The following is a 12,500-nucleotide window of genomic DNA, read 5'->3' as shown; positions in this document are numbered from 1 at the left end:
ATACAAATTTCTTGAAACAGATTTCAAAATAATTTACATACTGAATTTCTAAGAAAATGTTACATGCATTTGTCCCATTGCCAGCCAACTGCACCTTCACAGTTAAAATATTCCTCACTCCTTATACGTGGTTGGATGAATTGTTGCCATATGTCATCGTCCCCCACAATTACGTATGGGCAGTCTTCTGTTCTATTTGGTAATGGTTCGGGCAGTGGGAGATCAATTTCCCCATTTTCCAGCGCTTTGCAGAGACCAGCTCGATTCCAAACTTTTCCGTTTGAGACTCGCCCGTTGACCCCCACATTACACCAGATTATTTCATAGCTTGGTCCAGCAAGAACCATTAATACGATGGAGTGACTCCCTTTGTAGTTATAAAACAGTGAGCCCTGTCCACACGCCTGCATGACAACATGCTTCTCGTCCAGAGCTCCCACCCAATGTGGAAAATTCCACCTTTCGCTAAATATGTTTTCTATAGCTTTCCATTCCTCTACTGTGGACGGGAACTGCAGACACAATGCTCCCAACTAAGATAATATTGCCTGGCACACTTCAAGTACAATGTATGAGATGGCAGTTCTGCTCACTCGAAACTGGAACTCAAGGGAACGAAAGGTCTCGCCCGTCGCTAGGAACCTCAAAGTTAGGGCTAGTCTTTCTGAGGGTGATATTGGAGATCGCATTCTTGTGTTCTTTTTGACGATCCTTGGGCTTATCACCTCAACAAGGCGACGAAAGGAGTTGACGTCCATTCGCATATAATGTTTAAACGATGGGAGGTCTTCAGCCGCCAAGTCTGTTACGATACCTGCATAAGACCCTCTCTCCGCTCTTCTTCTCAGCCAATCTCTATCTGGGCCTTTCTTTCGGATTCCTTCACCTTCGTCGTCCAAACAAGCTATTGTCATACACAAAGCAGCTATTTTTTGCCTTTTTGCCGCCGACGCCATCTCAATAGCTCGAACGCCATGTTTACCTTCACATGAATTGTGCAGAGCCCTGGGGACGAGAAAATGGGAACATCCTTCCCCAGACTTCCTCGGAAGTCAGTTTATTCATAGACTCATGCGTGGCTCATTTGTTTTCCGAAACAATGTTTCCTCGTTTAGCCACTGGGGCAGCAAAACATTTTGTTTGTTTCCCGCTAATTTAGCCACCCGAGAATCACAACAAGAAACAATGTTTCCGCAACAATGTTTCCTAGTTTAGCCAGGCCTTAAGTGTTCGCTGCTTGCAAGGGGGATTTCACCTTTGCTCGTGCTCGCAAAATAAAATAAGGTGCTCGCAAAAGCTCGCAAGGACCATTTGATACCCTTTACACGCGGAAACGTGACATTATGTGAGCGAAATTGTCAATGTTCTGTGCTTTCGAGTATTTTACACGTCATTTTCACCTCTCCCCGCCTCCCGAAAAATAAATAAATAAATAAATAAATAAATAAAAGCTGGCAATTTTATTGAAGGTGGATTGATCTCATGCTACTTGTTGCATCATAAATTATTACCATGGCAACTAATTATCGCCAAACGTTACCGAATAACGTTGAAGAGATAGGCAGATAATTGCACGTGCTGATACGAATCCCCGTGAGAAACCTAGAGGGACGAGTTTCACCCCTTTTTCGTCTTAAGGCCACCCTAAGACATTTTCTTAATTAAACGAAACACCACTAGAAAACCAAAATTCCTTAATCGAACTCGCATATAATATGGCTGCTTCTTTTAAAGAATGAATGTCACTTTCCATCGGCCTTTCCAATTTTTAATTGTTGGTTTCCCATCTTGCACTCTGTACAAAGTTCGCTGACCAAAATGCTAAACACAAAGGACTTTAGAGTGATAGTATCTTATTTTTCTGAGAAATCTGTTTTTACTGGTTATTAAGAACACGAAAGGTTCTATTTGTTAATTGGCTGGCGGCTCATTGTGTTGACAAACATCCCAGGAAACACGTGACTTGTCAAAAACCTGAAGAAGGCTAAACGTCGTAATGTAGATGAATTGCATTCTCACAAAAGAAACGTTTATAAATATCAAAACACACTCTCAGATCCTTGACAAGGTAATAAATGTCATAGTATTACATACAGGATAAAATATTGTCTATTAGGAAATTTTCTTAGTACGTTATCTTAACAAGCGCAAATTTAAAAGTAGTTCTAGCTTTTAAGTAATAGTGCGTCTCTTCAGTTATATATCTTGTCTCTCAGACTGTAGGGAGTTGTAAAAATTATTTGATACCTTTGACAACCATTGCCAAATATGGCTAACGCAAGAGTCGACGAAAAGACATTTCCCAGAAAAACGAAATCATAAAATTACGTCACTTCACCTAAGTTTGTAAAATTACTTAGCTCGTCACACACCACCATTCACTACTCGCCACTGAATGTTATCTCGCAACACTCCATACACCGTCGCATCCAATTTAGCAAAAATTAGTGATGCCAATGCAAAAGAATCGTTTGATACACCAAGAATTGTGAAAGAAAACGTCATTATTCGTGGCCATATGGCATTGATTCCTTCTAAATTTGAATCTCATTATTGAGAAATTTTCCTGGAATCCTCGCGTCACGGGAACCGTTGGTCTAAAATAAGAAAGGTCTTTGATCAGCCTATTAAGCATCAATGACCAATGATATTGCTAGTTGTAGTGTATCACAGGAGGAAAGGCTACTAAGCTACCAAGCTTACATGAGTCGCACCTTTTCACTAAACTCACACGAGTTGCACCTTTTCACTTGACGAGCGGCGAGCACTTTTATCCTTCTCCAAAAAGATTCGAAATGAGCGACGAAAATAACGATACTTTCCTCTTTACTTCCGAGTCCGTTGGTGAAGGACATCCTGGTAAGTTGCAATTGCAAGATTTTACTGAGACATTCATCGGAACCCCCATTAAATTTTTCAAATCGTCTCGCGCATTTGACGTGGCCGATCCTCTGAAGCGGAAGTTCATCTCGTCAACCTAGAACGAAAGTATGCTTTGTCTCCGTAGATAAGATTTGCGACCAGGTCTCTGACGCTATTTTAGATGCTCATCTTCGACAGGATCCTGATGCTAAAGTAGCGTGCGGTAAGTTAAAGGAACAGGGTTGCCCAAGGAAAGGCGTCAATTGTTTTCATAAGTAAACTTGCCCAGAACTCTTTGTGCTTAACTTCGGAAAAGATGCAACACCTTTAATAACCAATCTTTGAAAATGTGCCAGTTTAAATGAGTCAAGTTACAGTGGTAAATGAGTCAAGTTACAGTGGAGACAATTCATTATCGCAAACCATTTTAACCTTTGAGTGCTACCGAAGCATTATATATTTTCCGAGAATCGAAAAGCGTCGCCTCACGTTTGAAAAACAATTCTGGGAATCTGGTGGTATTGGGCAATCCTGCATTCTATTATTTATTCAACAATTCACATGACTCTCCCTTGGAACTAATCCAACGTTCTTAAAGTTTTTCCTTTCTCAAATTTCGTCTTCGGTGCAAGACTCCTTAAAAACCAGTTAGACATATGTATAAGCTACGTTGTCGCGCCTAATGCGTAAAGATAAGAATGCCATATTCACCAATGCATGTGTAAGTGCGACAGAATTTAAAAGATTAAGATGACGAATAAGTTCAAAGTTGGAGAAAAAGGCTCTTCACATCTTACTTGCCGCCCGAGTGTACCCCTCTTATTTATTAATTAGCTTCAAACGCGTCGTCTTAAAAACCTGCTTTACCAAATGGTGGCAGGATTATTTCCGGTCAAACCAGTATAACGGGCTTCAGTTTTCTTTGATCAGTTACGCCCTTGAAGCTACGATAGAAACTGAGATTCTTTGTGCATCGCAAAGATGCCTTCATAACACATCATACCAGGGATTCGTTGTTTACGCGTCTGTGCTCGAATTTAGACAGATGTTTCATTTAAAGTATTAGTTTTAAAACCTTTAATTTCAGTTTACGTCTGATTTACTGATCTTAGCCTAATTTCCTTTGCACAGAAACAGTGACCAAGACGGGCATGATTCTTGCTTGTGGCGAAATCACATCAAAGGCCGTTGTGGACTATCAAATTGTGATCCGTGACACAGTCAAGAAGATTGGCTATGATCACTCTGACAAAGGCGAGAGTATATTTTAACAACTGAATTTACCTCTAAACAAAGTTAATCATTAGAACTCTCGTCAGTGTTGATGACACAATCTATAGCGGCGAACTCCTGTAGAAGTCATTATTATTAACACTTTTAGCCATCAGCATTCAAATCAACGTAAAGAAAGGGCCGGTGGATACTGCAATAAAACGCAATATGTTCAAAAACTGAAAAAGCTGGCTGAACTTGGCAATGTACGTATTTCTAAATATCAGGCATAAAACAAACTATGACGAAGCAGAGTTGCTGGCTGCAAAAGCACTGAAAAAAGCACCGATGAACCACAAATTCTTTCTAAATAGAATTCATAAGATTTCAACGATAGCTAACTACTCTAGGCTCTTCAATAATTTTAAAGTCATATGTTTCGTTTGATTAGCAAATGATGAGCTTACACAATTGAGGCTTGAACTGTAGAACAAAGATTTATCTATGGCCATTAATTGATTTTAATCTAAAATTTCTTTCTTACTCTTGTTAAAGAGATTCTCTTCTTTAAATGGCTAACGATCACTGCCTTTCTTTTAGGGTTCGACTACAAAACCTGCAATGTCTTGGTTGCCCTCCAACAGCAAAGCCCTGACATTGCCTCGGGGGTCCATTCAGGGAGAAAGGAGGAGGATATTGGTGCTGGTGATCAGGGTCTTATGTTTGGCTATGCCACTGATGAAACTGAGGAACTCATGCCTCTGACAGCGGTCTTGGCCCACAAACTAAACAAGAAACTTGCTGATAAGAGGCGAGATGGATCTATGTCCTGGTTGCGACCTGACTCCAAAACACAAGTTACCGTCGAGTACCGTGGCAAATTGGGTTACGGTACCATCGTCCCCCTTAGAGTTAATACCATCGTTGTCTCTGTTCAGCATGCTCCTGGCATCAAACTGGACGAAATGCAGAAGCAACTAAAAGAGAAAATCATCAAGGTACCTCCCTGCTGCTAAATCTCTGTTACTGTACTCTACAAAAAAGTGTACAATAGAAGCTCTTTTGAACAAAATTTTCTTGTGTGTGTACTTCTTTAATAACAATCAAGGTATATTCAAAATGAACTAAACTGAGGTCGGCAGCAATCGGATCAATTGAGTTGACTTGAAATGTGTAGCAAATGAAAGGCAAAGTTAACGCAATGACTAAACATGTTCACATATTGTTCCTTATTGTCACCATATAAACTTAACCCGACGAGATGGAGGCAGTTCAGCAAATAAATCTAATCAACCAGTAACAAAGTTACCTTACCATTCTCAGAGCAAATTTTGCGTTTTTTACTCACTTCATTCTTGCAGGAAGTTGTCCCTGCTAAATATCTTGACGATAAAACAATCTACCATCTTCAACCTTCTGGTACATTTGAGATTGGAGGCCCTCAGGGCGACGCGGGTGTTACAGGAAGGAAGATCATTGTAGACACATACGGCGGGTGGGGTGCACATGGAGGAGGTGCCTTCTCTGGAAAGGACTTCTCTAAGGTCTGTTTTCTTGTAATTATATACCTTGAAATTGCTCTGTCTCTCACTTCAAGATGAAAGCTGTACTTTGAAAATGTTTAAGCTTACAACAATGTGAAGCCACATGTTCTTAGTAGATCAATGCAGCGCTAATACATATAAGACTCACATTGAGAATCTTAAACCACATGCCTCATCGAGTTCGTTCTCTTACCTATATTTACACTATTTCTTTAGGTGGACCGATCTGGTGCTTACGCAGCAAGGTGGATTGCCAAGTCTCTTGTGGCAGCCAAACTGTGCCGTCGTGTTCTTGTCCAAGTCTCCTATGCCATCGGTATTGCTGAACCTCTCTCGATAACTGTGTTCTCCTATGGAACTAGCGAAAAGTCTGACAAGGAGCTTTTGCGGATCATTAAGAGCAACTTCGACCTTCGCCCTGGCGTGATTGTAAAGTATGACATATGCGGAAATTCTATTTTGTTGTAAAATCTATTTAGCCTCATTAGCTTTTTAAATAGGATTTTACATTTGCGACGTTTAATGTGGCGCAGTTGTACTTTTTTTAATTGAATGTGCCTGGCTTTTCACAGGCTTATCAAAGAAACGAATGCAAGTTCAACACTTATTTTCTCTGGTATTTTTGGTAGTCTTTACATTTTCGATCTATTGCCAGCCGTCGACACGCTGTTATTATACATGTATTCCTTGCCTAAAAATCTTGTGGATTTATTTCAATTTGCATAAATTCATAGCTTTTTATTTTGGCCAATGATCTATGGCATACTGTCGTTATAGGGATTACGTTAATAATACTAAGAAATATAACACCTCGATCGAGGCAGACTTAAATGTTATTTTACTACATTTTTTAGGGGATTTTATTTCTTTTGAACATGTCTTTGTTTGTTGTTGTCCTACAGGGAGCTTGACTTAAAGAAGCCCATCTATCAAGAAGCATGCGTGTATGGTCACTTCAAGCCTGGTTTCACCTGGGAAGTTTCCAAGCACTTGGTTTACTAATCTGACTCTGGAAACGCTTCAGGAAAATTGCAACTTTGAAGTAGACAAAAATGATTCAATTTACAACTGCTAGTAAACAAAGCCTAGTGAGTGTGGAATACCACAATGTAAGGATTCCCAGGATTAATACAATTTTTATCTGGCTTCCATGTTAAATGTAGTAGAAGTAGACAAAAATGATTCAATTTACAACTGCTAGTAAACAAAGCTTCGTGAGTGGGGAATGAGTAAACAAAGCTTAGTGAGTGTGGAATATCACAATGTAAGGATTCCCAGGATTAATACAATTTTATCTGACTTTCATGTTAAATGTAGTAGAAGTAGACCAAAATGATTCAATTTACAACTGGTAGTAAACAAAGCTTAGTGAGTGGGGAATACCATAACGTAAGGATTCCCAGGATTAATACAATTTTTATCTGATTTCCATCTTAAATATTTAATGATGAATCTATGCAGTAACAAGCACTTTTGTCGTTGTGGAAGTTTTAACATATTAAATAAATGAAACATTTTTTTAGCCAGCATTAAACACAAATATGTCATTGTTAACGGATGTGTGATTTGAAACTTAACAGGCAAGAGAATTTCTGTATTAAACAGTTTCAAGGCTCTATAGAGAGGCACCGAATAGGGATGGTTAAGAGATGAGTTTTAATAAAATTTCATTGGGTCAAAATTTGTGAATTACCACCAACCACAACCAGTAGCTCTCAAAGACAAAACACACACAAGAAAAAGTATATGATTGTCAAAGGCAGGGCTCGTTTTCTATTGTTTACTGTCAAAAAAAGATGTCTAAAGACTAGGTAATACCCCACCCATCAATCAGATTAAGAGGGTCGAAAAGAAGAACATCTAAACCTAAGCCGTTTGACAGCAGATGACACGACAGATCTTTTTGAGATGCCCCGAGCCCTCCTTCCTCTCCCCCCGACCCCCCCCCCCCCCCCCACCCCGAAAAGGAAATCGAATAAACGAAATAAAGTTATAGTGATGATCCTCGAAAAGTGGAACACCCAAAACACTAGCAGAAAGTGTCGTGGAGACCTACTGAACACAGCCTTATCAGGGGAAACACACAGAGAGGCACACAATGCTCACCGCCAATTTCAAAATGGGTGCCTAGTACAAAGACAACCATTCTTCGATGGATAAATATCCTGCACGCCAAAACTATTTTGGGAATATCATTTTACATGCTGTTTCGCCATTAGGAGGTTCTGGCACAAACCACTAAGCTATTTTCCATCACCCATTTCCCACTTATTCTGCCAATAAGGGGAAAAAGCAAATAGTTGTTACATATTGAAAAACTCTCCCAATGAAACTTTTTTTTCTGAAGTAGGGAAAACCGTCTTAGAACAGTTGTATGTTTTATGTTTCTTTTGATATATGGGGAACTTATACGAATCTGCCGTATCATGGACAGTGGTTGCGGAAACTCGTTTCAGTCTTTCTCATCTCTTCAATCCGGTTTATTTTACACACTAAAACTAGTTTCACCAGATGTCTCCAGCTTTTGGTGGCGTCATTTCTGTGGCTTTACACCGATCTGTGGCATTCATAACACGTTTAAGCTGTCGCAAGTTCCTCTCATCTCAAACTGGTGAGACTATGAAGCTCTACAGCGACCGAGGGAATCTATTCCTGCTTCGCATCGTGGCAGCAAAAAACCTGGCAAGGGTTCCACTGACTATACAGTACATCACTTATGAAGGTACAAGTAAAATGGTTTCTTTTACTGTAGGTCGGAAAGCGAAACCGGAATTGTAGTGAATTCTTTCCCCGAAACTGAAGGATTTGACAGTTCTAGAAATGAAGATTGTTCTTCTAAAACAATTACAAAGAAAATCATGAACTGTTATGGCCCAAGTTTCCTTCTTAGTTGGGCTGATTTAGGTTTTCTAGTGTATGATACACCCTATAAAAGGGAATGATGCAAGAGTCTGACGTAACATATTCCGAGTATTCAAGATTTCCAAGAAACTTCGGATGACCTTGGCTAGTTCTCAGATGAATTTGGTTGCATTTATACTCTTGCTTAGATTTCATATTATAAAGTTGCAAACTATAGAAAAACAGCTGCATTAATATGATCGCTCTACTTTATTATCTTCTACTCTACAAGAAGCTGTCTGTTGCATTTGTCTTGCTGTAAATGTTGACTGAATTTGGCCGATGAATTCTTGGATATGCTTATGCTAATCGGTGCGTGTCCCAAACAGCCTCTAAACACTGGATAGATACAGGCACAAAGAATAATTATAAAAAGAACATTTGTTACGTTTTCAAAATTGCTTTTCCGAAACGGAACGAGAGGATATGAGATAATTTAGTCTATTGACTCATGATGTAAATCATCAAGCTTGCTCACATCCTATGTTAAATCTACTATTTAATAGAGCTACATGTCCCTAGAAACCTGTTTGCGAGAGACGTAGTGGTAGAGATATCATATAGTTAGTAACATCATTGCATTTGTGAAGGACAAATTCAAAACAATATCATGCTGCAATCTACAGCAATGCAATATGCAGGGGTACCAATACGAAATAATGAGACATATTTTGAATCTCTTTGACAAGAAATAGGAACAATAACTAATTGTAATGACTGAAATTGAACAAAGAGCACAAACAGCTTGTATTTCATAAAAAAAAAATGTTTGTATATTATGCATACAAGAAAAACAGGCATAGGAAAAAGAATCTTGAAAATAAATCATAAACATGAAGCTAACATAAGAACGACAATGTTTAAGTTGTAACTTTTGGTACAATATCCTTCAAACCTTTTTGCTTCACCGGGTCAGGTAAATTGCCCCATGATAGCGAATGTTCACAGATATATCTCCTCTTACTTCAATCAAGTCCTTAACGGCCCGAGTAAATCAAGTTCCTGTTGAAATATGGCGGAAATGTATTGAGCCCACAATGGAATGGACTGCGGTTGGAGCAACAAATTCGTCTCAGTCTACCTCGACATTTCATGCCTGTTTATTGGCAAACAAAAACTCGTTTCATCAGATGTCTGGAGTCATTTGTGGAGTCACTTTTGTCGCTTTACTCCGATCTGTGGCATTTAAAGGGCGTCATCGCAGACTCATCCCATTCATGAAATCATGAAGCTTTACAGCGACCGAGGGAATCCATTTCTGCTTCGCATTTTGGCAACAAAAAATCTGGCAGACGTTCGATTGACTTTAGAGTACATCAATTTTGAAGGTAGAACTATTTTTTTCAATCCTTCCTCTTTAAATCAGAAAGTGAAGCCGGAACTGTGGGGAATTTTCTAAGGCTTTCGCGATTCATAACCTACCGAAAAGGAAAAAATAAACCTAGGATTTTTCCTTTTAGACTGCTACAATGAAAGGAAATTATGAACCTTCATAGTTCAGGTTTCTAATGCTTACTCAGATTAAGTCCTTTTCTGAAATTTGTGATCAATTTCTCTGAAAGGGATGTTTAAAGATATCGGACACAACAAATTCAATATGTCGAAAAGCCCCCTACTAATTCGGATAGTTTTCAGCTTAAATGTGGTTGAATATACCACTTTCACTTTTAAAAGCTTTGAAAAAATATACCCGAGGTGACGAAGGGCTGCATTGTAACAATTTTTTTCCACCATATTCTCGTTCGACGCGAAGTCATCAGAATCACCTGCCTGTGTATATTTTTTTTTCCACTGAATTCCTGGAAACGCTGAAGAGATTTCCTCATCTTATTTTGAAACTACAAAAGGTGAGTTCTGATTGGTCCACCTTTGACAGCTGTGGTATTATAAATCTTGAGTAAAATACAGACATATCCTTTTACTTCACTCGACATACGCCATGGTAAACGTTCAAGTGATATGCACTGATGCAAAACGAATTAAGTGTGCGCAGTAAAGAAAGTGAAATTATAACTTCCGTGTGTGTCGCGACCTTTGCGTAAGCCTAAATATGTGTGATACAGAGGAAGGTTTCAAAGTGAAAGCGAAGTTGTGTGAAGTTGTGCGTTACTGGTTTAAGAGCCACATTCGAAACTGCATGAAAAAAAAAAAAAAAAAACCTGCTGAAAAAGTTCACGAGTAATTGAGGTTCTACAATCAGTAACTACCGGTGTTCCGATAGCTTTCCGCCTGAAAAATACATTTCAACGTTCGCGAAAAGTTTCTTAAGTCACAAAGAATATAGTACGCTGGACAAAACTGTTCCGCATCGACGTTTCACAACAAAAAATTACAACAACGTGACACATATAATTTTGTGATTGTCTTAAGCTTTACTAAATTCCACACAAGGAAACCTATTTTTATAAGGATCACGCAGAAAGGCTTGCGTTACACCTTGTCCAAATTTGATAACTGAGTCACAATAGTATTCAAAATCACGTGATTTCTGAGAAAAAGAGTCACATTTGCAATGTTGGCTTGCGAAGAAACCCTTTACGTTCTGGTGGATATTTTGTCAAGATTTTGACAGGAAATCATGAGAAAAATACCATACTGTCTTCAGAAAGTGATCTTCTGTTAAGTCTTCCTTTAAGTCTTTCACCTGTTTTGAAAATGGCTGCCTTTAGTCCGCGCTTCGTACAAGTCAAAAGTGCACAAAATACTGCTGTTAAAGCGTTGTCGGCCAAGAACCTCAGACACTGTTATTCGTGCTTTTAGAAACGTTTCCGGGCTTGTTTCCGGGCTCATCTACCAGGAGCTTGCCATTTTCTCGCATTTTCTTGCATTACAGCTTGAAATAACTTTGTTGGGTTTGCCTTGAGGCCCTTCAGTGGTAGCATCACAACTTGAATCTTTGATTCTCTAAACCGCTGATGTGCCATAGGATTATAGTGCTGTTTAGATTGATTATTGCTCCTTCCTCGTCCCATCTCGTCAAATTCGTGAAAAAAATCCACAAACACGTGACGATTTTCTTCGCGCAACAACACTTGTCTAGCACTAAGATGTTGTGTAAACCATAACTATTTTTTTTCTCAGAAATCGCGCAATTTTCCGTATACTTTTGAGATTCAGTCCGCAAATTTAGATAAACTGTAACGCAAGTTTTCCTTGCGTGATCTATATGATCTATATAGCAACAGCTAATGTAGGTAATGTGATGGATTCCATGATAATATATAGATTTAGCCAAGCCTAATAGCGGAACTCCTCAGTTATGTTTTGGAGTGTGGTCACTAATGAAAAATAATCCAACACGTATGTGAGACAAATTGCGAACGATTTTACAGTTTCAGCCCGATCGAGGTGTAAGAATAGATGGGGTGATGATGAAAATAGAGCCATGATTTCATAAGCAGGATTTCTGAGGAACCACCAAAAATCTTGGTAACATAACAGAACTGTCTTCTGTGCTTTTTGGTGGCATTTCTTATTCTCTCCTAACTTATTCAGGAAGACGACATTTTTATTGATCACAATATTAATTCTTTCTTAGTTAACATGGGGACTCCCACACAAAAGAAGTTTGCACCTTTTTTTGTTGTGGGGTATGATTGAAATGCAGTGGTACGCATCAATTAAAGATAATTTACAGCAAAATGGATAAACAATACATTAATACCCTGCATACACCAAAGCCGGACAGGGAGTTATAAGGCTATTATTTAAACAACAGATTGAAATAATTTTTAAATTAGATAACACTATTTGCACAACACCAAGGAACAAATTAACCTTATTGGACGTTGCGAATTGCAAGGCTGTCTGTAGAATGTCACAAATTTCTCAAGCCCCTCTTTTCGCAAACATACTAAAAAATCCTGCAACTTTGCTTCGGACCCAGTTCTCCATTTCCTGTTGGAACAATATTAATTTATGCCAGCCCAATGCAGATTATCACAAAAGAAATTTAAAAGCACCACAATCCAAGCTCAATAA

The 12,500-nt window shown here is 38.9% G+C and overlaps 2 protein-coding genes across 4 annotated transcripts in view; both read left to right on the top strand.

Annotated features, from left to right (window-relative positions):
• Positions 1-2,719: 2,719 nt before the first annotated feature.
• LOC110041192 (S-adenosylmethionine synthase-like) lies at positions 2,720-7,172 on the top strand. Its single transcript, XM_020746474.2, has 7 exons — positions 2,720-2,859; positions 3,008-3,085; positions 3,994-4,116; positions 4,675-5,072; positions 5,436-5,618; positions 5,835-6,052; positions 6,521-7,172. The coding sequence occupies exons 1-7, from the start codon at positions 2,796-2,798 to the stop codon at positions 6,618-6,620; spliced, it is 1,164 nt and encodes a 387-aa protein (XP_020602133.2). The 5' UTR covers positions 2,720-2,795; the 3' UTR covers positions 6,621-7,172.
• Positions 7,173-8,110: 938 nt separating this feature from the next.
• The window catches only part of LOC110041193 (methionine--tRNA ligase, cytoplasmic-like), a 29,865-nt gene continuing 25,475 nt past the window's right edge, over positions 8,111-12,500 (top strand). Inside the window, exon 1 of one of the 3 annotated variants that reach the window (XM_089276364.1) lies at positions 8,111-8,340. In XM_089276364.1, the coding sequence (XP_089132490.1) occupies positions 8,130-8,340 (211 nt within the window). In that variant the 5' untranslated portion in view covers positions 8,111-8,129. Of the gene's footprint in view, positions 8,341-9,640; positions 9,848-12,500 lie in introns of those variants that run through there. The other 2 variants (XM_089276363.1, XM_089276365.1) reach the window with 2 other exon arrangements.

The sequence above is a fragment of the Orbicella faveolata genome, unplaced genomic scaffold (assembly GCF_042242905.1).
Source record: "Orbicella faveolata isolate gen_17 unplaced genomic scaffold, um_ofav_v1 contig_4, whole genome shotgun sequence".
Lineage (NCBI taxonomy): Eukaryota > Metazoa > Cnidaria > Anthozoa > Scleractinia > Merulinidae > Orbicella > Orbicella faveolata.
The sequence above is the reverse complement of the archived record's forward strand: the minus strand, read 5'-3'. Positions and strand labels throughout refer to the sequence as shown.

Coding starts and splice junctions, on each gene's coding strand:
- LOC110041192 (XM_020746474.2), top strand. CDS start 2,796: ATGAGCGACGAAAATAACGATACTTTCCTCTTTACTTCCGAGTCCGTT. Junction 4,117..4,674: donor CTATGATCACTCTGACAAAG/GCGAGAGTATAT, acceptor CCTTTCTTTTAG/GGTTCGACTACAAAACCTGC. Junction 6,053..6,520: donor CGCCCTGGCGTGATTGTAAA/GTATGACATATG, acceptor GTTGTCCTACAG/GGAGCTTGACTTAAAGAAGC.